This window comes from Hypanus sabinus, chromosome 20 (assembly GCF_030144855.1).
Source record: "Hypanus sabinus isolate sHypSab1 chromosome 20, sHypSab1.hap1, whole genome shotgun sequence".
Lineage (NCBI taxonomy): Eukaryota > Metazoa > Chordata > Chondrichthyes > Myliobatiformes > Dasyatidae > Hypanus > Hypanus sabinus.
In genome coordinates this window covers 56,775,763-56,802,917 of record NC_082725.1, presented here as the reverse complement: position 1 = coordinate 56,802,917, position 27,155 = coordinate 56,775,763, and the positions used below count along the sequence as shown (strand labels likewise).

Here is a 27,155-nt window from a genome sequence, read left to right as displayed (position 1 = left end):
CGGAGTCGGTAACTGCAGTCGAAGGAAAAACTTTATTCGAAAACTTCAGCCTCACTTTTAAGCCTCTGTCAACCGGCCCCCCATGGCGAAGAGGCTCCAAAGCTCTGTGCTCGCAAACCCCCGTAGGCTATCTAATTGTGAGTCGGTTCGGATACGCTAGGAAATGAGGCGCTACAGTATAAATGATCTGTGCGCTCAAATCTCTTGGGGTGCCCAAACTTTTGCATGGTGCTCCTTTCTTTTGTTTCACTAAAATTGTACAAAACAAAAATAATTCATTAATCTTGCTTAAAATATTGAAAAGAATGTTTCATCTTTAACTTTATGACTTTTGGAGATCAGTTCATCTTCTACTCACATAACTGTTCACAGTAAAAGAAATTTTGACCAGGGGTGCCCAAACTTTTGCATGCCACTGTACCATGGGCTCTTAACTTAGTAAGCAGTCTTATGTGTGGCACCTGTCAAAGACCTTCTGAAAGTCCAAATATACAACATCCACTGCATCCCCTTTATCTACCCTACTTGTAATCGCCTCAAATTCCAACAGGAATGTCAGGCAAGATTTTCCCTGAAAGAAACCATGCTCACTTTGTCCTATCTTCTCCTGTGTCACCAAGTACTCCATCACCTCATCCTTAACAACTGACTCCAACATCTTCCCAATCACTGAGGTCAGGCTAACTAGTCTATAATTTCCTTTCTGCTGCCTTCCTCATTTTTTTTTAAAAGAGTGGAGTAACATTTGCAATTTTCCAGTCCTCTGACACCATGACAGAGTCCAATGATTTTTGAAAGATCATTTCTAATGCCACCACAATCTCCAACACTACCTCTTTCAGAACCTTGGGATGTAGTTCCTCTGGTCCAGGTGACTTGTGTACCTTTAGGTCTTTCAGCTTTTTGAGCACCTTCTCTTTTGTAACAGTAACTACACTCACTCTTCTTCCTTCACACACATCAGGCATACTGCTAGTGTCTTCCACAGTGAAGTCTGATACAAAATACTCATTTAGTTCATTATCCATCTCCTTGTCCCCCGTTATTATTTCTCTTGCTTCATTTTCTAGCGGTCCTTCATCCACTTTCATTTCTCTTATTTTTAACATACTTGCAAAAGCTTTTACTATCCACTGATATTGTTTGCTAAGTTGCTTTTATATTTCATCTTTTCCTTTCTCATGATTTTTAGCTGCTCTCTGTAGATTTCTAAATAACTTCCCAATCCTCTATCTTCTCACTAATTTTTGCTTTGTTGTATGCCCTTTCTTTCATTTTTACAATAGCTTTGACTTCCCTTGTCAGCCACAGTTGTACTATTTTGAGTCTTTCATTTTTGGAGTATACATGTCCTGCACCTTCCTCATTTTTCCCAGAAACACATGCCATTGCTGCTCTGCTGGCATCCCTGCCAGCAGCTCCTTCCAATTTACTTTGGCCAACTCCTCTCTCATATCGCTGTAATTTCCCTTACTCCATTGGAATACTGCTACGTCAGACTTACTTTCTCCCCATCAAATTTCAAGTTGAACACAATCACTGGCTCCTAAGGGTTCTTTTACCTTAAGCTCCCTAATAGCCTCTAGTTTATTACAAAACACCCAATTCAGTATAGCTGATCCCCTAGTAAGCTCAACGACAAGCTGCTCTAAAAAGTTATCTCTTAGGCATTGAACAAACTCACTCTCTTGAGATCCATTACCAACCCAATTTTCCCAATCGATCTGCTTGTTAAAATCTCCCACGACTACAATAACATTGCCCTTTTGACTCGCCTTTTCTAATTCCTGTTGTAACCTATGGTCCACCTCCCAGCCACTGTTGGGAGGCCTGTGTATAACTGCCATCAATGTCCTTTTACCCTTGCAGTTTCTTAACTCAACCCACAAAGATTCAACATCTTCCAGTCCTATGTCACATCTTTCTACTGATCTGATGCCATTCTTTACCAGTCGAGTCACACCACCCACTCTGCCTACCTTCCTATCCCTCCAACATAATGTGTAACCTTGGATATTTAGCTCCCAACTACAACCAGCTTTCAGCCACGATTCAGTGATGGCCACAACATCATATCTGACAACATTGCAACAAGATCATCTACCTTATTTCTTATACTCTGCACATTGAGATACAATACATTGAATACTGTATTTGCTATGCTTTCTGACTCTGAAATCCTAATGACTTGATACTCAGCCTGTTGGCTGCAACTAAGTCCTGCCCTTCCCGACAATCTGACTGCACACTATCTTTACTTTTTTACCATCCATCCTTTCCTGAGTCCCTTCACTCTGGTTACCACCTACCTGCCAAGTTAGGTGCCTGCTCAACAGGTCTAACAAACCTGCCTGTGAGAATGTTGGTCCCCCTTGAGTTCAGGTGCAACCCATCACTTTTGAACAAGTCATACCTGCCCAAGATGAGATCCCAATTATCCAGGAACCTGAAGCCCTGGCTCCTGCACCAGCTTCTCAGCCACACATTTATCTACCAAATCATCCTGTGTTTACCCTCACTGGCATGTGGCACAGGCAGCAATCCAGAAATTACTACCCAGGAGGTCCTGCTTCTCAGCTTTCTGCCTAGCTCTCTAAATTCTCTTTTCAGGACCTCTTTGCTTCTCCTTCCTATGTCATTGGTACCAATATGTACCAAGACATTTGGCTGCTCCCCCTCCCTATCCAAAATGTTGTGGATGCAATCTGAGACATCCCTGACCTGGCACCTGAGAGGCAACATACCTCTAACAAACCTGCCCTGTTCAATGTGTACTGTTCACATTCACAGCATCTCGTCAGTTACCCTCACTATCAAGTCCCCTATCACTACCATAACTGCCTATTTGCATTTCTCCTAACGATCACCTAGGTACTCACCTCCTGCAACTTCAGGGTGACTACTTTCCTGTAACTTTGATCAATTATATCCTCATTCTCCCCTACAAGCCAAAGGTCATCCAGTTGCTGCTCCAGATCCCCAAAAGCAGATTTCACCTGCCTTTGACACATACTCTAAACCTACTCGATCCATGTACCTATCTACATGTCACACCCTCATCAGGCTATTTACATGAAACAACACTACAGAATACAATCAAAACCCAATTGATTTTACACTCACTTTGTCTATTTTTAATTGACGCTAGCTCTTCTTGGAAAGCTTGTCCTGTGGATCTGGCAAACACTTCAGCTGTAGCACAATAGCCATGATGCACTAAGTAAGATGAAACCATTCTAGGAATTGAATGAAAGGAAAGGTTAAATAGCCCAAAATTAGCAGTATTACAGTAGTCACATGCAATGCAACTTCGTAACATTCTGGTAAATAGGATTACACCAGGCTATAAATGTGCAATAACAGGAAACCCTTACCAAACTCAATAAAAATTCTTTCAAACATTTTTTTTCTGCACAGGTCAACATGCAGGTAACAAAGCTGGGACTTTTGCAAATACATCTGCCAAAGCAGCATCCATATGCCACAAATACACATATGTATGCATACATACAAACTCAATCGGTCAAATTTTCAGGGGAATAAATGAAAAGCTGATCATGTTATCAAACTTGGAATAATTTATAACAAAAATACATCTGCTTTTTGTTCCTTCTGCTAATGTGATTTTATTGCCAAAATCATTAACAATTAAATCAGAAAACCTTGGTTACTTAGATAATAAATGACTATTTTAATGAAAAAGGCTGACCTGACACAAGGGCACATACAAAACACAGGCATCATATACATGAGTGCAAGCATGCATAAGAGGCAAACAAGTGGAAATATATGCGAGAAACAAAGGTTCTCTCACATGGAAGAGGTGGATAAATGGAACATGTGAACAAGTGAAACAAGAGGAGGAATAATTACTATTTTAAGCAATAAGAAATGCATATAAACCGAACTGGATAATACATAACCCAAAGCACAAGATCATCCTTTAATTAAACTTACACTCCAATCTCTGAGCTAATGCATCGGCAGAGCACTGAGCTATTCTTAGCTGCAACCAAAACAACTTTTTTTGTAGCTTTGTAAACCTTAGGAAGGGGAAAAAAAGAAAGAAAACAAGAGAAAAGAAAGATTCCTTTGGATAGGAGAGGAGGGTTATTACAACTTCAAATTGCCTGCCCTTGAAATAGATCGAAATGTGTGGGATTTTAATTGCTATGATCCCTGGCCTGGTCAGTTAATCTCTCCTACTGGGATTTATTAAAAAGGATACCATCAAATAAGGCAGAGAGGTTTGAAAATGCAACTTATGGTTGATCATTTTTCAAGTGACCAGATTTATTGTAAGTAGGAAAAATACTGAAATATTGTGCAGCACTTAACATCAAGAAATACAAATTATATTTAGCTGAAGCAAGACAACATGCAATCTTTGAAATCTAGATCAAATTGAGTCATAGGAAAGAAAAACTGAATATTTGAAATTGAAAATGCTACTGTAGATAACAGATAATGTGTCACCTACTTCTGAATCATTGTCTGCCATTCCCCTTCCCGATCTCCTACTGGGAACCTTTCAATCTGGCTCTGAATTTTAGATCTCCATTCTCGCATGTAGTCCTCTATATCAAAAACAAATGGATGCTGTCCAAAATTAGCATCTATCACCTCCCCTGGTGTCTGCAGTCCAACCGTAGGATATAAATTTGGCTGAATAAGAGAGAAAATAAAATGTCATTTTGCAAACTTTCAACTCTTCAAATGGTCCAGTTATCCCTTTGCAGACCATGATCATGTACTAATAATGTGACAAAGTTTGACAGCTGAAAATGGTCTTAAAGTAGAGGGGATTTTATTTCTGCAAATATTTACCGATGAATAAAGTTGCAAACTTCTGAGATTAAATAACTAGGCTAGTGACCATGATCTGGAATTCCCCCCTCCCCTCCATTGCTTTTCTTTTGACAATTTTTTTTTCCAAACTCTGTGAAAGATCCAGATTATCACAATCATAGTACTCTTGCTCTTTTGACAGAATTAAGGCTCAGGATTTTGCAAATCATCAGTACAGAGCTATGCAAAACATGAGCTCAGAGCTTTGGCAGTAGTGAAGCTTTCAGGTCATTTGGCGGAAAGGAGAGCTTTGAAACAGCAGTGACCTGGAGTCCACTTGGGTCATGTCACCGGAATCCAGATACCAGCAATCTGACTCAGGCAAGTATGGGCAAAGGCAGATTCAGGCAAAAATTGCACCTGTACTAAAAAAAGCTGGCCAATCAACCCCTATTACAAATACAGCCTCATTCACCTAGTATTTCCAGCAATTTCTGTTAGGCTCCATTCCACGACAAAACTGAGCAAAATAGAGATGTTCACACAATTTCTCATCAATCTCACCAAGGAGAATTACAGGTTACTTTGATGCACATAATTTATACACAATCTTCCACTTCCTGCATTTTCCTAGAGAGAAAAAAAATCACCTTGCTTTTTAGAGTTGTTGCAACAGTTTCCATCTTCTCTGCCTTTTGACTACTTTGAGTACACAGAATAGATCATTATACAGTTTGCTAATGCAAAGCAGCAGTAGTTGTTACTTTCTGCGCCTTGTGGCACATCAGGCAGCAACCTTGCCGTTTCTTTAGTGTCTATTTTTACAAGGCCAAGTTGCTAGTTCAATACAGCCCAGCATGGACAAAAGTGTCAGGATGTTGGCCAGATTCAAATCCAGAACCACTCGCCTCGAAGTCCAGTGCAGATGTCACTACACCACCGGCTGGCTATTGCTAATGCTTACCATACCCTAATTAAAACCAAATGGCCAAGAAGCTGGTGAACAAACAGTTCTAGATTTTACACCTAGTGTATCCAATACACATCTCCAGTACACCCCTCAGAAGCTACGCATCACATTTTGAACCCTGGATTGGGTAAGTCACAGGGTGACCAAATGATAAACAAGACAATATAAAGTAAGGTCCGGTCATTTTTGTGAATAGCATTTGTTCTTGCCCAGCTGTACAACTGCTTCATTATACAAGACATTGTATTAATGAAGTAGAGAAACATTTTTCTCATCTCTGTCAATCATACTTAAAGGTAACTGTATTCATTCATCCACATTTCAGCAGGCGCACATCACCACACGGCTAGCACGTATCGCCCTTGAAGTGTGGAGAGTCACAACCTTAAACCACTGAGGTCTTTTTAATGAAGATACACCACTAAAGTTGCGAATAAGAAATTCCAGGATTCAAACCAAGTTTTCATGAAGTAACAAAAATAAATTCCAAGTATTACATGATGAGAGAATCAAATGAATGCATTCCTATCCACTGGCTGCCCTTGTTGGTTGTGGATGTACACAAATTTGGAAACTGCTAGTTGATTAGCCAGACTAGTAACTGTGGTCTTTGGATGGCATGCTCTACAGACTGTGGCAAAAGGAATGAATATTTTGGTGCATACAGTGCCAATCAAGTAGGCCTGAAAGATGTGAAGCTTCCTAAGCATTCACAGAGTTGAAGGCAATTCAATGATGACCCCAATTATTGAATGTAGAGTGGCCTTGGGGTGGAAGGAGGCGGAGGAGGAAATATGCCGACACCCAAACTCTGAACTGTTTTTTTTAAGTCAAGTATGTGGCTGGTAAATGAAGACATCACCCTCCTCTCAGGATGTTGGGTTACTGTCTGTGTTAAGACTGTCATTGAACTGCTTAATTCGGTTGATGTGAGATAAGGAGCTTAGTTCTAAAATGTCCCAAACTAATCAGTAATTGTCCAATTACAAATGGATAAAGACTCCTGAAAGCTCAACTATTTAAAAACAATCAAATGTATATCCTGAAAGGGCAGTTAAGCACTCAAATGATAAGCAACTAAGCCCCAGTGCAACTTGTGTTCCCCCCTGCTTTATTCCACAAGACATAAGATCCATCGATCAGAACTATTCACTTGATGTCAGAACAATTGTGCCTAAAGAATAGACAAAGGCCTCATGATGAAACTTAAGCTGTGAAGAATTAATTCTGAAGAATTAATTTGATCGATTGTCAGGATGAAACTGGGTCTGCGGTTTCCTGAGTGTTGTAATGCTTGACATTTGGTGCATTATTCTCAACAAGATGGAATAGCTGAACACAAATGACAGTCATTTTTGTCCATGGGGAACCCCAAAATTGAAATGAGCCAACTTAAACATGGAAAGCATTTGAAACAATTTAAGCTGTAACACCCCTACACCACCACATGACCCCCGCCACACACACACACACACACAGAGTTCAGGAAAATTATTAAAAGTAATTGCCTTACCGGTAGATCTGTGAAAGCAATACCTGTGGTAAAGAGAAAATATCAAATGAAAACAGAGCTAGCTTTTCTGTATATTAATACTTTTCTTGTAACTTGAAGTATCTCTGCATGGTGACTACATGCAGCCTTGTATATGATCAGATATGAAACTAAACAAAACTAATTTTACAGACACATTTGGCAAAAAAATAAGTGAGGACAAAAGGAATAGCCTTTCTCAATCCTGACGAGAAAAGACTGATGAAGGAATTTTATTTTTCTCCAACAATCTTTGGAATTCTCTATTCTGTGTAAAACTAGCTAAAGTATTCAATACTGAGAGTTCTTAACAAACTGTCTAAAGGTTATTAATAACAGTTAAAGCAGACTAACTATCAAAATCAGATCATGACCTTATTGGATGGGAGAAATTACTTGGGGTGGACTAGAAAACCTACCTTCTGCTCTATTTCATACGGCGCTGCCATCAAGAGAGATTTGGACAAACTTCAGGTACTGTTTAAAAAGTATTACTTTAGATCATTGCAAGTTAAAAAGTATGCAGCCCAGGATCTCATTTCTCACTAAATTGAACCCATTTGAAGTGTTCGGAAATTTCAACCCACCTTAAACAAGTCAGAAAGACTAGCAAGTCTGCAGATGCTGGAAATCAAAACAACACACACAAAATGCTTGAAGAACTAAGCAGGTCAAGTAGCATCTACGGAAGTGAATAAACAGTCGACACTTCAGGCCAAGATCCTTCTTCAGGACTGTAAAGGAAGGGGGAAGATGCTAGAATAAAAAGGTGGGAGGGTGGCGAAGGTAGCTTGAAGATTAGCTCTGAGCATAGAAAAACAAATCAGGATGGTTCCGGTGACGTCATCATCGAGAATGGCAGCTTACGTCACTAGCTCCTCCGGAAATATGCGTATTAAGCCCCGTTATCCCATCAAATATAGTATTTTCCGAAAAATATTTGAACTGAAAAGAGGGGCAAGAATGGGGAAAAGGAATGGAAATAAAAAAAGCGACACTGTGGAGCCTGCGGCCAAGAGGAGTGCAGTGAGTGGCTCTCCTACCCGACCACATGCTAGCGAGGCGGCTGCTGGGCCTCGTTCAGATGAAGCGGTGAATATCTTCGAAATCCTGAAAGAAATAATGGAGGTCCAGAAAGAAATAAAGCAGCAGCTCCATGATATTAAGGCAGAGCTCGCCAGCGTTAATCAAAAAAATAGCGGTGGCAGAGACCCGAATTGAGAAGGTGGAAGATCACATTCAGAACGTGGAACTGATACTGAGTAAGACAATAAAAATATCACATCACCAAGAAGGTAAACTGCTTGACCTGGAGGGAAGATCACGGCAGAAAAATATCAGAATCTACAACATTCCCAAAGGAGCGGAAGGCTCGTCTATGACGGAGTTTGTCGGAAAGTTACTGCGGGACACGCTGGATATTCCCTCGACTATGAAGCTGGAAGTCGAAAGAGCCCACCGCGCGTTAGTCCCAAAACCTACCAAGGATAGAAAGCCACGCTCAATAATAATTAAATTCCTTCTGTACAGCACCAAGGCAGAGATTCTACGAAGGGCCTGGGGTAAGAAGAGAGTGTTTTTCGACAATAAATTAATATATTTCGACCAAGATTACCCCACCCCCCCACGGTCCTGCAGAAACGCAAAGAATACTCTGAAGTAAAGCGAGTACTAAAGCAAAAAATGATTAAATTTCAAACTCCGTACCCTGCTAAACTTCGAGTATTTTATGACAATGGGACACGGTTGTACCAGACAGTGGAAAAGGCGACTACAGACATGAAGGCCAGACCAAAACAAAGGAAAGCCTGACTGAGGAATTATCTCGCTCCGCTTGGGAAATAATGCGAGAATCGAGAAGGGAGGAGACGGGAGGAGACTGAGAGAAATATATCAGGAAGAGACCGGGAGTTTCCCAAAGACAGTCCTCACCCTCTTCAGAAGAGCCATAAGGTTTGGTTAACTTTAAAAATGTTGAGAAGCTAAACGGAAGCAAAAGTACACCATGATATACCTATCTCGAGAAATACTTATTATAATGTGGATTTTATATTACTTAGCATTTGTTCACTTACTCCTTTTTCCCCACCAAAATGAGAATATATATATGTAATGTGTGTGTAGATAGATAGACAGATAGATAGGTAGATAGATAGGAGTACACAGAAATCTTTTCTGTGTAATGGATTTGTTCAATGACTTTTATGAATACTGCAATGGGGGCCCTCAACTCACAAGTAGGAGGGATTATCCCCCAGAGCTAGACATTTCCTCTAGCTCAATGCAGGGTCATTTACTAGAGACCTCAGCCTTGGAATCACACGTTCGTTGCCATTTTTGTTATTATTTGCAATTCTTGGTTCTTATTTGTTCAGGGAGTAGATCAATTAAGTTTTATTCTAATTTCAATGATACATTGACAGATAAATACAGATGGCTAAGGACAAGGTAAAATTCATTTCTTTTAATGTCAATGGGCTATTAAATCCAATCAAACGTAAGAGAATTTTATTCAATTTGGAACAACTTGATTCATACTGGGAAAAATGGTTTAAACTGCATAATGCCTCATAGGCCTGATTTTATTCTCACAAATCAACGAATCTATTGTTAAAAAAAAATCACTCCCTACTTGTACATAGTTCTTTCCTTTTGCTTGTTTTTTCTTTCTACTCTTTTCTATAAGGGTGTACCTCAGATAAATACTTTGTGGAAATTTGTGATATATAATTATATGATATATAGGTACAATGTCTGAAATACATCTTATGGAAATGTTTGATGATGAATTTCAATAAAAAAAATTATTAAAAAAGAAAAACAAATCAGATTATTTGTGTTTTTCGATACTCAAGAACATTCTCATAACACCAGGACTCCAAGTCTCCATTCTTAAGATAATTTTCAGTGATTGGACATGGCTCCTCAAACAGATTAATAAAGATCATGCTTAATAACATCCAATATTTTCCATTAAAAGGATGGGTGAATTTGGTCATGGCCACATCTTTAATCTCTGGACCTTCTGAGAAGTAAATCTTGGACTAGGGTGACAAACCTTTGAGAGCACGTGCCCAAATTGGCAATATTCTCCAAAATTGTTCTCATGTGGCAGGGTAATTTTTAGCAGAGATTATCATTGATTAATGAATTAGTAACAATAATTATGGGCTTTAAGGAAAAGAGATAAGCCCTTTTTCTTATTATGGAAAAACTGTGAATACTCATTAAAGTATAACAGATTGAACTAAATGAAGCACTTTAGAAAGCCTGTTCAAAAATTAATCTTTTGAAAAGACAAGTGACAAATATTCATGGAGGCACTAAACTACATACAACTTTACTATTATCATCACTGTATGCCCAGGTGTTCACCTACAAATGACAAGAATAAATAAGCTGAACGATGCCACTGCCAACTAGCCCAACCATTTACTATCCAATACTCACGTATACACCAAGTCTGCGAGGATTTCAAAATACATCATCTAACACCATTTATTCTTGCAACCATCTAGCTGGTGCCAAGCTAGTGTAAGATGTTTCCTATGTAAACATCTCACTGCCTGAGATGTAAAAAAAAATTCACCGCGTCATTTGACAGTAAAGATAATAATGTACCTTTTTATTCTGAGTGGGGTGTAAGAATGGAGGGGCAGCACTGCATGCCATGTGCCCACAAACTTTTTTAGTATGCCATCTGGATTCAGTCTATGTGCACAGTAAATAAATTTCTCAAGCAGCTGAAGTATTTGGTGTGCTGCAAGGGATGATTAACATTCAGCAAAGGCAAATGCTGGAAGGATTAATGAAAGGAAATGAGCAATAAAGAGGTTCACTGAAAATTCTGCTCCCAAACCAAAATTGAGGCACAAGTGATTCTTGTTCCAAGACCGGAAAGCAACCATCATCCTCTAACACTTTGTAGCAAACTATGCCTCCACAAAGATTTCAGACATTGTTTTCCTCTAGTCTAATGAGATACAAGGTGAATACAAATCGAATCAACTGGACGGGCCACTTCCTCCATGGATCAATGTGCATTCCACCAGTATTTTCAAGAAACAATGCATGAGCAATTAGAAATAAAGGAAGAAAATAATACTTAAACCAATAGATCAAGGCTATGAGTCATAGTTATAGAGCAACGCTTATCAGATCTTGCATTTCTTGCAACCGCATCAGGCAAGTGCATTGCCAAAACAGCAAATGATCAAAACTATTTCCTTTCTTTGAGTCAAGAAGACAGTTACTAGACCCAAGATCAAAGAAGTTACACCATTATTTAAAGCACAAAGACTAAAGTCCCTTACAAAACCAGGCATGAAGGAGAGCCTGCTTCCACCCTGTATAATAATACTTCTCAGCAATATGAATGAAAACAGCCTATAAGATTAATCTCAGTTTCAAATCAAGGTTCAGCACAATTTGACACTCAACAAGATATTGAGTAGATGCCCAAAATCTTAAATTTTAACAAGCATCTTGAAATGAAGCTTGAAATGATTAGATTAGAAGGAAATTCCAGAACTTACAATCTTAACACCTGGAGACAGCAACCTACACTGGAGCAATACATTCAGAAATACTCAAGTGGACAGATCTACAGAATCTAAAGGTTTATAACTGGAAGTAATTAGAGATGAGAAGATGACAAAATAATGGATGGAGTGATAATAAGGATGAGGATATCTGTGTTGCCTTTAAGGCATTTGTTTAGTTTATTATATTTTCGCTTTAGTAATTCGTTTGTAATCGTTTTCTAGTTAAAGTTAAGGTTGTTTAAAGTAAATTCGGTGTCTGTGATATATCGCGGCATGCGATGACATCACACCCGGTTTCACCCTGTCTTGTGGGAAGAGCTTGGAGAAACGGGAAGGAGGGGGCTTATGTGTGTGCAGGATCAACGCGAGAAAAGTTTTCTTTCTACGCACTAGAAACATCAGAGAAGCAACGCCATAAGTTCATAAGATAATCGATATGTTGAATTAAAAATGTTAATGCTGATTCTGTTAAAAGTAATGACGGTTGATAAGTTTATGCTTTTTGTTATTTAAAGAGTTGCGGATAGTTTGTGTTGAAGTGTATTTAAAGCCAGTCGATGGCGTAGGTAGATTCTGACTGTATGTTGCACTTTAATGTAATATAGTTGTTGTAGTTTTACTTTTGCAAGTATTTATGATGTAAATGTGATGTCAAGAAGGAAACAAACACTGTATATATTTTGTATTGTTTTATCAACAGTTTTCACCATACGTTAATGTGGAAGAGTGAACAGTAAACGGTAAACAGTAATCTTACTGGGATCGCCTCATTGACTGGTGCTTAGTTCAGAGTTCTTTTACACCTGTGCGAGAACACTACAATATCATATGAAAATTGCTTAATTTAGAGTTAACGTAAGCATGGTCAGTACACACTGGGATGATGGCTGAATGGGACTCATTAAGAGTTATGTCACAGCCAAGCAACCTTCAAATTCAGTGGACTCTGATTAATTGGATCATTGGTTAATAAGGCAAATGCTTATTTGGGACAACTCTTAAAGAACACGCACTAATCGGGAAAATAGCCAGGATTCTCTTTATTTGGGACACCATGTCACTTAATTAGGACAGGAGATTGTTGCCAAAGTTTTTAACTAGTGCCAGTCGCATGTACCTGTGTGGCTGTTAGACACTGCACTGTGCTTAGAGCAAAGAGTTTTCAAATAGCATTAGATGCGTGTGCTTGTGTTATGTTATCCATTTGGACCAATGGACATCAATTCAAAAAGCAGTGATTTTTGATCATTTTGGGGGTTTTTTGGACTTAAAATACTTCGGGCAGGAAGGTGTTGGCACTGATTTTCATTTACAGTCAAATACTGCAGCTTACACTGGATGAATTCCTCTGTTGATGACTATTAGAAACTAATACTGTTTTATAGTACTGTGGTAGTATTGGCAGCATTCCAATATATAAATAATTTGGTACTCAGTTAAACAGTATTTTATTCCTTTTTAAGTACTTCCATGAAACTTCAGCTGAGGCAGCCTTTTATTTGGGCTAAAATGTATTGGTCCTGATGTGTCCCAATTAACCAGTATCCTTTTTCTATGGAAGGCAGAGCAAGGAGGAGAGTACAGATTTGATCAAGAGGTTTAGAGGTAACAAAGATTTGACCGAGTTTCAAAAGCTGGGCCAGATGCTGTATTGACCTGCCGCAAAGTGGAAATAGTTTGTTGTGGCAAAGTAGTCAAAACCTCATTATCAAAGCCAAATCAAAGGTGAACAGCTTCCAATATCAGGAATGGAATCTGACTAGCAAATGGAGACTGTATCTGATAACAACTACATCATTTTCCCTAAGTATAAATGAAGGAAATTTCTGATCAGTTTCCACAGGATGCCAAAGTCAAATTAAAATCATAAGCACAGATTCTAAGCAGTTTGAGATTGATCTCCAAGATACAATCTATTGCAGTTGTTGACTCCTGTAATACAATAGCCTTAAGTTTATCACAGCAACAGCCTGGCTGCTCAGCACAAACCCAGCCATAAACATAAGGTTCAGAACTGGTATTAAAAGTATTTATAAGCTTCTAGGGTTGCCTTGAAACCTGTCATTGCTCAGTTTAACAGTGTAAACTGTATCCAGATCAGTTTACAAGGCCTCAAAGCAAAATAAGTGATAGATGTGTCACTGCAGCTGAAAAGCAATTCCAGGCCTAGAAGAGGAGGTAAAGCCCAAGCTTGGCACAGAAGCCATTGCAGGAGAGCTCTCAGATGTAAAAAGAAAGAAAATTGGGAATAAGTTGATCTGAGGCTGGCAAGCTACACCTGGTAAGGTATGACAGGGTGGATGTATAACAGTACAGTGAAGAGGACTAAATTTCCTATTTCCAAGTCCACTGATAACAATAAGCAATAGGGATTGTGACAAGGCAGGAAGATACAGAGGCTTCTTTGTGATACACACAAGTTGAATGGTTAAGAACAAAACAGGTGCTCTATAAGTGCACAATAATAAATTTATCCACAGCTTTTCTATCTTTTTTGGAAAATGTTTTTCCTTTTATTGAGAGATTGGACAATGCTACTATAAAAATGATGTAGATGCCCTTGGACAGAAATTACTCAAAGCTAATACACATGATTAAAGAAAAGTGCCGTTTGGCCTTCGTTGTGAGGGGAACTGAGTACAAGAGTAAACATAACATGCCATAATATCAGCCTTGACAAGACCACACGCGAGTAGAGTGTACAGTTTTGGTTCATCTATAAACATTTGCCAGAGGAAATGCAGTTAAGATTCACAAGATTAATTCTGAGGATGACATGTCTTCCATGGAGGAGAAATTGCATAGTGCAGGCTCATGAAATAACGAAAGGAGATCCCACTAAATCTTCAAATGTTTCCAGGTATTGATAGGTTTGACAATCAGTAGGAGTTGAGCCATTTGGGACCAAGTTAAGGGGAAATTCCTTCATACAACTGGTGAATTTTTGGAACCCTCTATTCCCAAAGAGCCATAGGGGGAGAGGCAATCATTGGGCTCATTCAAAGCAGTGATTGACAGACTTATGGATAATAAGGGGAGCAAGGTTTCAGAGATAGTTCAAGAAACTATCATCGAAGCAGATCAGCCACAAACATGGTGAATAGCAAAGCACAATCAGAGGTATATACTGCAGCAAACTGGTGTAAATCCCTAAACTCTGGACATGAATCTCCCCTTGGCTGTGTGGAGGGACTGATGTTGGTCAGGCAGTGGTGAGAAACGGGATTCAAGGCTCAAACTCCATCCAAGCCAACAAGGTGAATATGCGGTCACTGCTGGTGGAAATTCTGTATCTTAACACGCCATCTGGAACTAAAGATTTCCTGCATTATTCCCTGGAACAACAGCTGCCAATCTCCCTTTCCTCCACCTCAGCCTGTAGCCATGGACACATTTCAGAGCTGGGGAAAAGGAACAGCAGTTTCCATTGCATCCAACAGGGGCCGATGAAAAAGAATTAAGCATCTGGGCAATCTGTAAACGCTGCAACGAAATTCCCAGTCACTGATGATGGCTTGCATTGGCTCTACATCTCAGCTAATCAACAGCTGCACAGCTCATCCCAACTTTAAAAGGGAATCTTTGTGGGCTTCTGGGCACTGCATTGCACAGCTATGGGTAAGGCAGGAGTTTGTGCCAGGTTTCTGGTATACTGCATTACACCTCTCAATCAAGGCAACACATCCAAAGCATGAAGCAAGGTAACTCAAGTAGCAAACTCATCTTTCAGCAGACAACCCCTAACTGATTGAAGGTGCTTCTCCAAACTCAGTTGAATAATTAAAGACATTCAAGTAATCAGCATTCAAAGAAGTGCCACTGACAGCCAGGTATGATGTTCAATATCACAAGACAACTGCTTCCACTGTTTGAGGAAAAAACATTTACAAAGTTCTTAACTATCAAGAGCCTTAGTTTCTCACAAAAGAAAGTGAATATTAAAATCAACCTGACTAAAAGTGGAGTTACAGCAATTGGAAAGTAAATGTCAGCTCACATTAGGCAGCAGTGATATTAATAATAAAGTTATATCATACACAAATGAATCAAATCTGCTTAATCCAGAATTGACTTGTAGAAAGATAGCCAAAAGATTCCAACTAAGGAACCTCTCTAGTCAGTTCTGTGTCATTAGACTAAATTTTCTTCTCTAGCTTGTCACTTAAAATATTATTGTCACTGCTCACTGAATAAAAATAATTTCAACTCCAAGTACAATACAAATATTAATCATATAGACAATAGACAATAGGTGCAGAAGTAGACCATTCGGCCCCTCGAGTCTGCACCGCCATTCTGAGATCATGGCTGATCATTCACTATCAATACCCAGTCCCTGCCTTGTCCCCATATCCCTTGATTCCCCTATCCATCAGATATCTATCCAGCTCCTTCTTGAAAGCATCCAGAGAATTGGCCTCCACCATCTTCCGAGGCAGTGCATTCCACACCTCCACAACTCTCTGGGAGAAGAAGCTCTTCCTCAACTCTGTTTTAAATAACCAACCTCTTATTCTCAATCCATGCCCTCTGGTACTGGACTCTCCCAACATCTGGAACATATTTCCTGCCTCAATCCTATCAAATCCTTTAATTATCTTAAACGTTTCAATCAGATCCCCTCTCAATCTCCTCAATTCCAGCGTGTACAAGCCCAATCTCTCCAATCTCTCTGCGTAAGACAGCCCTGCCATCCCAGGAATCAACCTAGTGAATCTATGCTGCACTTCCTCAATTGCCAGAATGTCCTTCCTTAAACCTGGAGACCAAAACTGTACACAATATTCCAGGTGTGGTCTCACCAGGGCCCTGTACCAATGCAAAAGGACATCCTTGTTCTTGTATTCAATTCCCCTTGTAACAAAGGCCAACATTCCATTTGCCCTCTTTACTGCCTGTTGCACTTGCTCATTCACATTCATTGACTGGTGAACTAGGACTCCTAGGTCTCTTTGCATTTCTCCCTTACCTAACTCGACACCGTTCAGACAATACTCTGCCCTCTTGTTCCTGCATTCCAAAGTGGATAACTTCACATTTATTCACATTGAATGACATCTGCCAAGTATCTGCCCACTCACTCAGCCTATCCAAATCTCCCTGTATTCTCCTAGCATCCTCTTCGCATGTCACAATGCCACCCAGTTTAGTATCGTCAGAAAACTTGCTGATATAGTTTTCAATGCCCTCATCTAAATCATTGACATTAATCGTAAAGAGCTGTGGTCCCAATACAGAGCCCTGTGGTACCCCACTAGTCACCTCCAGCCAGTCCGAGAAACACCCATTCACTGCTACCCTTTGCTTTCTATCTGCCAACCAGTTTTCTATCCATGTTGAAACCCTGCCCCCAATGCCATGAGCTCTGATTTTACTCACCAATCTCCTATGTGGCACCTTATCGAATGCCTTCTGAAAATCTAGGTACACAACATCCACTGGCTTACCCTCATCTAACATCCTTGTTACACCCTCAAAAAACTCCAACAGATTAGTCAAGCATGATTTGCCCTTGGTAAATCCATGCTGGCTCGGCCTAATCCTATTTCTGCCATCTAGATGTGCCACTATTTCGTCCTTAATAATGGACTCAAGCATCTTCCCCACAACTGACGTTAGGCTAACAGGGCGATAGTTCTCCGTTTTCTCCTTCCCTCCCTTCTTGAAAAGTGGGACAACATTAGCCACTCTCCAATCTTCAATCATATGGCATTGGTCAGTTCAGTCCTGTCAAGTCTTACCTAAACTGTGACCATTCTTTGTGTAGAAACATGTATTATTGATCATGTTTACACAGCATCCAATTACATCCCCAGTTGTAAAGGTTGGTCCATAGGGCTGTCCTGTCCCAGAAGAACAGAATGAATGGCCATCATCTCCATGGTATCCATATGAATGTTTATCCCAGCCTAAAATAGGAAAAAAAACTATTAATAAAAAAATATTTCCTCTATATTATTGAGCAAGAATATTCACAAAACATTTTAGAACAGTTCTATAAGATTTGAAATTAATAAAATAACTAGTGGTACATTGGTTATACAACCCACTAAATGTGATGCTAGTTCTGTTAATTTTTTTGAAGACTTTTCCATTTTTCTCTCTCCTCATCCTAAACTGATAATCTTGCTAGCACACAACTGCTACAAAACTGATCATTCATTGTACATGAAGATCAGAACAGAGAGTAAAATCAATAACAAGCATTGAAAACCAACCATTTTCTTGTCAACCAAATTCTCCTATTCACTTGAATGGGGCTGCTATGCTGTACGAAGTTTAATTCAATACATAACTTTGCTAATCTGGTAGCCTGGAAGCCCGTGCATGACTGGGTCACCCCACTGCACAGCCAACAATAATAGATTGGAAGGTCCCTGTCAGGTACTCAACTTGTTTCTCGTTGAGATATGTAGACCTCCTCCTCAGGTCTTCCAAAATGTTCTTATTTTCTTCATGTTTCACTGTACATAGGTTCTGTCAGTTTGGTGTAGTGTGTGTTGCTTAACTGTCTGTGTGCCTCAAACATGTAATACTGCCTGTCCATGACCAGCTTATACTAACACCACCACTTGATTCAAAGACAGCCAAACTAGACCCAAGGCCAGCACTAACACAGAAGGTTGGTCCCAATGCTCACAATGGAACTCAAAGTGCATGAATCTCAGAACAAAATTCTCGACGTTTAGCCTGTACCCCTGAAGAGGAATGCATTTTAGAGGATGCTTTGGCATTAGCATTAGATAAATACTTCATTGATCCCAAAGGAAATTACAGTATCCCAGTAGCATTACAAGTGCACAGATATACAAATATTAAAAGAGAATAAAATGTAAGTTACCTTTAAAGTAAGATGTATAAGATTTACAAGTCAAAGATTACAATGTTTCCAAGTTTACACAGAAGATGATAGAGCAATTACCATATTATACAGTAATGGGTGCACATTCACACCATCCAGATAAGAAATGATGGTGGTATTGCACAGGGTGTCCACAAGCAGGATGTGGTAAACAGAGCTAAACAGAGCTCTAGTAAACAGAGGTTAATAACAGTCCAACAGGAAGGGGTCATCACTTCACTAGCTACAGGTTGTCTCATAGAGCCTAATGGTCGAGCATTGTTGCTTTAGTTTACAGAATGAGCAAGGACTAAAGTTACTTCTCAAAGGGTCATACAAACAGATATTGAGGGTGATAAAAGCAGCAGAAAAATCACACCAATAAACAGATCATTAACTTCAGAGGGTTTCAAAAATACTGGAGATACAATTTCCTTTTGGCAGCTTCAGGCAAGTAAAGTACTTTGTTTAAATGCACTTTGTCTTATCACAGATCAACACAGTAAGGCGTTCAATGTTCCATTCATAGGCTCTTCTATGAATCAGTTTTAATTTTATAATTGATTTATGATTTCTTCTATAGATATTCTAACAAATCTACTGATTTCTTCTACAAATCAGTTTATTTTACCAACAATACCAACTGCAAAATTAAAATTCAGACTCAGTCAGCTCAACTCCTCACATCCTCAGTCAATTTTACAGAAAAGTTAACAACTAAAATGAAAAACAAAGTCATCCCCTTAAATACAAGGCATGTTACAAGGTCCTTCATGGTAGACTGATTAGGATGCACAAGATCCACAGTGACTTGGTAGTTTGGATTTAGAATTGACCTGCATTGGCATTACCAGTGATAGTCCACAGGAATTAGTACTGAGCCCTGTTTGTGATATATGAACATATAAATTACTTGGATCAATAAAGTAGATGACTGGGTTAGTAAGTTTGTAGATGACAAAGATTAGAGTTGTAGACAGTGAAGAAAGCTGTGAAAGAATACAGCAGAACAAACCAATTAAAGATATAGGTGGGAAAGTGGGAGATGGAGATTATTGTGAGCTAGTGTAAGGTGTTGCACTTGGGAAAATTAAATGCAAGGGAAAGCACAATTCAAAGTCCATAATATAATCAATGGAAGACCGCACCAACCAGAGTGCAAGAGACAACAAACTGCAAATACAAAAATAAATACATAATAATAAATAAACAAAAAATATCAAAAGCATGAGATAAAGAGTCCTTGAAAGCAAGTCCATTGATTAGTGGTAACAGTTCAAAAATGGGGCAAGTGAAGTTATCCTGTTTAGTCCAAGAGTCTGATGGTTGAGGGGTAATAACTGCTCTTTAATCTGGTGGTGTAAGTGCTGAGGTTCCGGTACCTTCTTCCTGATGTCAGTAGTAAGACAGCATGACCTGGGCAGTGGGGATCCCTGATGATGGATGCAGCCTTCCTGCAACAACACTCCAAGCAGATGAGCTCAATGGTGGGGAGGACTTTACCAGTGATGGACTGGGCTGTATCCATTATTTTTTGTAGAATTTTCCGTTCAAGGGCTTTGGTGTTTCCATACTAGGCTATGTTGCTGCCAGTCCCCACTACACATCCATAAAACTTTGTCAAAGTTTTAGTTATTGACTCTTTGCAACCTCTTTAGGAAGCAGAAGTGTTTCCAAGTTTTCTCTGTAATTGCATTTAGTGCTTGGTTCAAAACAGTTCCTCCAAAATGATAATACTGAGGAAGTTGCTGACCCTCTCCACTTGATTCCCCTAATGAGATCTGGCTCATGGACTTCTGGTTTCCTCCTCTGAAATCAATAATCAACTCCTTGGTCTTGCTGACAGTGAGTAAGAGGTTGTTGTTGTGGCACCAGACAGCCAGATTTTCAGTCTCTCTCCTGTATGCTGATTTCTCACAACCTTTGATTCGACCTACAACAGCGTCGTCAGCAAGCTTGAATATGGCATTGGAGCAGTGCTTAGCCACACTGTCATAAATGCAAAGCAAGATGACCAGGGGACTAAGCACACAGCCTTTTATGGTGCACCTGTACTATGGAGACTGTGGAGGAGATGTTGCTGCCAATTTGAACAGACTGGAGGAAATGGTGGATACAATTGCACAAGGAGGTATTGAGGATAAGGTCTTGAAGCTTTGGGTTAATTCTTGAGGAGATGACAACACTAAATACCGAGCTGTAGTCAATAAAGGGCATCTTGATGTATGCACCTTTGCTATCCAGGTGTTCCATGTTTGAGTGAATAGCCAATAAGATGGCATCTGTTGTGGACTTGCTGCTCCGGTGGGCAAATTGAGCAGATCCAAGTTGTTTCTCAGGCAGGAATTGATACGTTTCATCATTAACCTCTCAAAACACTTGATCACTGTGGATGTAAGCGCTACTGGACAACGGGTTACTACGCTCTTAGAAGCCTAAGAAGCCTGTTCGCTTAGACTGCCAAAGTGAAAGATTAAAGGTCTCAGTGAATATTCCAGACAGTTGATCAACAAAGTCTTTAGTACTTAACTAGGTACCCCATCTTTTCATGGGTTAAACCTCCAAGGGATCATCAGGGGCTGTGAGAATTCATGATGGTTCCTCCATTTTAGATGGTCAAAGTGAGCACAGAAGGCACTGAGTTCATTTGGAAGCAAAGAACTGTTATCATCTTTGTTGCTTGATTTCACATTACGAGAGGTGATAGCAGTCAAGTCCTGCCACAACTGTCAAGAATCCTTCATTGATTTGTTTAGTTTGAAATTTACACTTGTCCCATGAGATGGCCTGCCAGAGATGATGCACTTTGAGAAATCAAATGAAAGGGAAAATATACAATTAATCGCAAGACCTTAACAGCATGATGTACAGTGATCTTAGAATCCAAGTTCATAGCCTCCTGAAAGTGACAATGCAAATAGATATGTGGTAAAAATGTGGTATAAATTGTTGTACTTCACACGTGATAGCAATAAATAAAACAAAACTTGTCTTGCATACCATTCATACTAACCAGTTCACAGCAACAGTGCTTTGAGACAGAACAAAGCAAAACGGCAAAGGACACAGAATTAAGTGCTACAGGTAGAGAGAAAAGTGCACTTCAGGTAGACAATAAGGTGCAAGGTCATAATCATAACAATACAGATCGAGGTCCTGTGTCCATTTCAAAGCACCAGGGTACCATTCAATAGTCTTATAACAGCAGGATAGAAGCTGTCCTTGAGCCTGGTGGTGTGTGCTTTCAGGCCTTTATCTTGGGATGTGGTCTTTGATTATGCTGCTTGTTTTACCAAGGCAGTGAGCAGTGTTGACAGAGTTCATGGAGGGAGGCTGGTTTCTATTATGTGCTGTGTCCACAACTCTCCACTTTCTTGCAGTCACAGGTAGATCAGTTGCTATACCAAGCCGCTATGATCTAGATAGGATGCATTCTATGGTGCATTGATAAAAATTGGTGAGGGTCAAATGATACATGCCAAATTCCTTCTGCCTCCTGAGGAAGTAGAGGCTTTGGTGAGCTTTCTTGGGTATAGTGCCAACATAGTTGGACTAGAACAAGCCATTAGTGATGTTCCATTCCTTGGATTATTGGAACTTGAAGCTCTAAAACTTCTCAACCTCATTGTTGATGCAAATAGGACTATGTGCACGGCCACCCATCCTGAAGCCAATGACCAGCTCTCATTTTGCTAACATTGAGGGAAAATCTGTTGTCTTGATGCCATGAGATACAGTACACTTTGCTGTAATCTTGTAGATGGAGTTAGAGCAGAATCTAGCCGCACAGTCACAAGTGTATTGGGGAGTGGTCAGGTGGAATGCAACCTAGCGGGGCACCAGTGATCAGGATAATCGTGACAGAGGTATTGCTACCTAGATTTACTAATGGCAGCCTGTTGATGAGGAAGGCAAGGATCCAGTTGCAAATGGAACTGAGTCCAAAGGTGTTTGCTTGGAATTATAGCACTGAAGACAGAGCTATAATTAATGAAAAATAATCTAACATAGGCACCTGTACTGTCCAGATGCTCCAGATGTAGTGTAGGGCCAGAGAAATGGCATGTTTCAGCCGTAGGCAAATTGCAGTGGGTTGAGGGTATCTGGGATTCCAGAGTTAATGATTACCATGACCACCCTCTAAGCACTTCAGAATGGCAGATGTCAGAGCCACCGTGCTGTTATCATTAAGGCATGTTAACTTGCCTTTCTCATACTCAGATGATATTGGCCTCCTTAACACAGATTGAAGACAGAAGAGATTAGTTAATGTGAGTATTTTTTTCTAATTTAATTAGTTCAGAACAACATTACTGGCCAAAGGGCCTGTTCCTCCATGATTGCAGTCCATGTTCTACAGCACTAGGCAACAGTCATTATATAAAGTGATAAAAGTTGGCCAGCAACTTCTGGGGCAGATTAGCTCTCCTTTAGCACCTCAGATAGTATTGTTGCTGCTATGTCTTCTTTACTGTCAAGGTTGCATTGAAGGACCAAGAGAGCTTCTCCGTGATGTTCATCCACAAAAACCTGAAACTGAAGACCCACTACCGCACCATTTAACAAATAGTGGGGCTTGCTTGGGACCTCTTGCCTTCCTGAAGTAGATTATTTCTTTTTTCTTAATGTTGAGAGATCAGTGCAGGAACTGCAACCTATCAGACAGTTCCAGCACTTCCTCTCTATATGCAGACTCATTATAGTTTGCGATTAAGCCAATCACAGTCGCGTCATCTGTAAATTTGATGATTAATTTGTAGCATGAGCAGGAGTGCAGCCATAGGTGAAGAGGGAGCACAGAAGTGAGCTCAGTGTTCAGGGCTGTGTGGGGGTGGAGGTGGAGGTGCGTACTTACCTAGTTTCACTGTCTGGTGAATCCGATTACAGGTTGATGTGCTGAGACCTAGATTGTGGAATTGACAGATTGTTCAGTAGTATAGTGTTGAAGGCCTAGTTATAATCAATGAAAAGCATCCTGAAGTATATGCCTTTTTGCTCCAAGTATTCCAAGATATGTGAAGGGCAATAGAAATGGCATTTTTCAATTAATCTACTGACCTTGTAGGCAAACTGCTGCTGGTCAAGAGGGCACAACTTCAAGGATTGAAGGATGCCCATTTGGAACAGACATGGAGAAATTACCTTAGTCAGAGGTTGGTAAATCTGTGGAATCTGTTGCCATGAGCAGCTGTGGACGCCAAGTCATTGGGTGTATTTAAGGCAGAGATAGTTCTTGATTAGCCAGGGCATCAAAGGGTATGGAGAGAGGAGTGGGATGACTGGAAGAATTGGATCAGCCCATGATTGAATGATGGAGCAAACTCAATGGGGTGAATTAATCTACTTCTGCTTCTATATCTTATGGTCTTACAGTAGATAATTGCCTTTCAATTTGCACATTTCCAGGATGTGAGAAAAATCCACAAGGTTACAGAAATAACATGCAAAGATCACATCCAAGGCAAGTTTTTATAAATCAATTGTAAACATCTCAAATGACACACAGATTTAAACATAAATAATTAATATAGTGAAATTGAGTTAATTAGGCCATTGGTTCATTGAGAAAGCCACTTATTTGAGACAACTCTTAAAGAAAAAACAATTGAGAAAATAGCAGGGATTCTCTGTTTATTTTTGACACTGTCACTTAATTGAGACAGGAGAATAGTTGCTGAATAGTTTCTAAACAATGTGCTTAAGCAAACAGTTTTTAAAGTAGCATCACTTGCCTGTGCTTGTGTTAAGTTATCCATTTGGGCCAATAGATGCTGATTCAAAAAGCAATGACTTTTGATCTTTTTTTTAAACTTGACTTTTAAGAAAAGCAGACCAAGACGACATGAAAAGAGTTGACACTAGCCAAAATTAAAAACCATCTGCCTAATACTTATTTATTGTTGGATTATGACACTACTGCACAGAGGAAGGCAGTGAAAGCAGTCCATTATCTGATTTTGTTCATTTAGAGTCAAAAGAACACATTAGTGTACATTAGTTGACTTCCTCTGATCTATTAAGAATTGCAGTTTTATAGTACTGTAGTAGTACTGGTAATGTTCTAACTTGTTCTGTACTTCATTTAAATACACTGTTACTTCATTAAACTGCAGGTTTATCTTTTTAACTATTTCTATAAAACTTCAGCTAATTGGGTTAACTGCTTTATTTGGGCCAAAATGTACTGGTCTTAATGCACCCCAGTTGACCAGAATAAAAGCTGAAAGGAATAATTACCAGATAAACACAAAGTATACTGCAGATGCTGTGGTCAAATCAACACATACAGACAAGCTGGATGAACTCAGCAGGTCAGGCAGCATCCGTTGAAATGAGCAGTCAACGTTTCGGGCTGAGACCCTTCATCAGGATTGATGAAGGAGGGGGCAGGGGCCCCATAAAGAAGGTGAGGGGAGGATGGAAAACCAATCAGAGGAAAGATCAAGGGGTGGGGGAAGGGAACCAGGGAGGGGATAGGCGGGAGAGATGAAGAAGGAATCTAAGGGGAAAGCACTATGGGTAGTAGAAGGAGGCAGAATCATGAGAGGGGTGATAGGCAGCTAGAAGAGGAGACACAGTGAAAGTGGGATGGGGAAGGAAAAGGGACGGAATTACCGGAAGTTGGAGAATTCGATGTTCATACCAAGAGGCTGGAGACTACCCAGCCGGTATATGAGGTGTTGCTCCTCCAACCTGAGTTTGGCCTCATCATGGCAGTAGAGGAGGCCATGTATGGAGATATCCGAATGGGAATGTGAAGCAGAGTTGAAGTGGGTGGCAACCGGGAGATCCTGTCTGTTGTTGCAGAAGGAGCGGAGGTGCTCGACAAAGCGGTCCCCCAATCTGCGTTGGGTCTCGCCAATGTAGAGCACCGGATGCAATAGATTACCCCCGGACTCACAAGTGAAGTGTTGCCTCACCTGGAAGGACTGTTTGGGGCCCTGAATGGTGGTAAGAGAGGAGGTGTAGGGACAGGTGTAGCACTTGCGCTTACAGGGATAAGTACCAGGTGGGAGATCTGTGGGGAGGGACGTATGGACCAAGCAGTCGCGGAGGGAACAATCCCTGCGAAAAGCAGAGAGGGGTAGACAGTGAAAGATGTCATTAGTGGTGGGGTCCTGTTGAAGGTGGCGGAAGTTGCGGAGCATAATATGCTGGTTCTGGAGGCTGGTGGAGTGTTCCCCTTGTTCCCGACAAGGGGAACACTGTCCCTGTTGTGGTGACGGGAGGATGGGGCAAAGTCGATGAAATTGACGAGCTCAGCATGGGTGCAGGAACCAGCACCAATGTAGTCATCAATGTAGCGAAGGAAAAGTTGGGGAGCAGTACCAGTATTGATTTGGAGCACAGACTGTCCCACATAACCAACGAAGAGGCAGGCATAGCCTGGGGCCCATGCGAATGCCCATGGCTACACCCTTGGTCTAAAGAAAGTGGGAAGAGCCAAAAGAGAAGTTATTAAGTGTGAGTACCAGTTCCGCCAACCAGAGGAGTGTGGTGGTGTTGGGGAACTGGTGAGGTCTATTGTCAAGAAAGTAGCGGAGGGCTTTGAGGCCTTCGTGATGGGGAATTGAAGCGTATAAGGATTGGACATCCATTGGGACCAGGGAACTGGAAGTTATTGAAGAGGTGGAGGGCATGGGATGCATCCCGGATGTAGGTAGGGAGCAACTGAACTATGGGTGACAAAGTGGAGTCCAGGTAGGCAGATACAAGTTCAGTGGGGCAGGAGCAGGCCGGAACTATGGGCCTACCAGGACAGTCAGGCTTATGAATCTTGGGGAGGAGGTAAAACCGAGCAGTGCGGGGTGTGGGAACTATGAGTTTTTTGGCTGAGGATGGGAGATCACCGGAGTTGATAAGGGCAGTGATGGTACAGGAGACAATGGTTTGATGTTTTTTGGTAGGGTCATGTTCCATGGGTAAGTAAGAGGAGGTTTCAGAGAGCTGCCATTTGGCCTCAGCGAGGTAATTAATTAATTAATTGATTGATTGATTGATTAATAACTACCAGGTACTTCAGAACTGCACTGCACACAGCCTACTATATCTACAACAGCCACTTTACTTCCAGGTACCAATTCAAATTGTATACAACCTGCCACTTTTGTGGACCTGAACTCTGCCCACCAGCCACACACAAACAAACTTGTCAGTGGGAAAAATTATTTCTGAAGTCCATTGATATTTATGTTACACTCAACCAGACTGTAATTACTAAAAGAATATTCAACAGTGCATATGACAATAAACTCGACTTTGACTTTGTATGGGAGTGTAGTGATGTACTACATACAGAGCTAGAGACGACACGCAGTCGGTAAGTCGTTTTGAGACTAGTTTATTCAAACATTGCGGCGCTGGCATTTAATCCCTAGCGCCCGCCCTCTCCGGGTGGAAATGACATCAGAGGTACATTACCAAAGTTTCCTCCCGCGCGCTGGCTATTTGTGCGCAGGTTTGCCTGCACAGGAAGTGGGT

General features: G+C 40.5%; 1 protein-coding gene across 3 annotated transcripts in view; it reads right to left on the bottom strand.

The window, feature by feature from the left end:
- The window catches only part of ranbp9 (RAN binding protein 9), a 77,325-nt gene that overhangs the window by 28,605 nt on the left and 21,565 nt on the right, over nt 1–27,155 (bottom strand). For all 3 annotated transcript variants that reach the window (XM_059945556.1, XM_059945553.1, XM_059945554.1), the window contains exons 4-7: nt 17,575–17,742; nt 7,272–7,294; nt 4,481–4,665; nt 3,124–3,236 (exon numbers count right to left, since the gene is read on the bottom strand). In XM_059945556.1, coding sequence (XP_059801539.1) covers nt 3,124–3,236; nt 4,481–4,665; nt 7,272–7,294; nt 17,575–17,742 — 489 coding nt within the window. The remainder of the gene's footprint in view (nt 1–3,123; nt 3,237–4,480; nt 4,666–7,271; nt 7,295–17,574; nt 17,743–27,155) is intronic.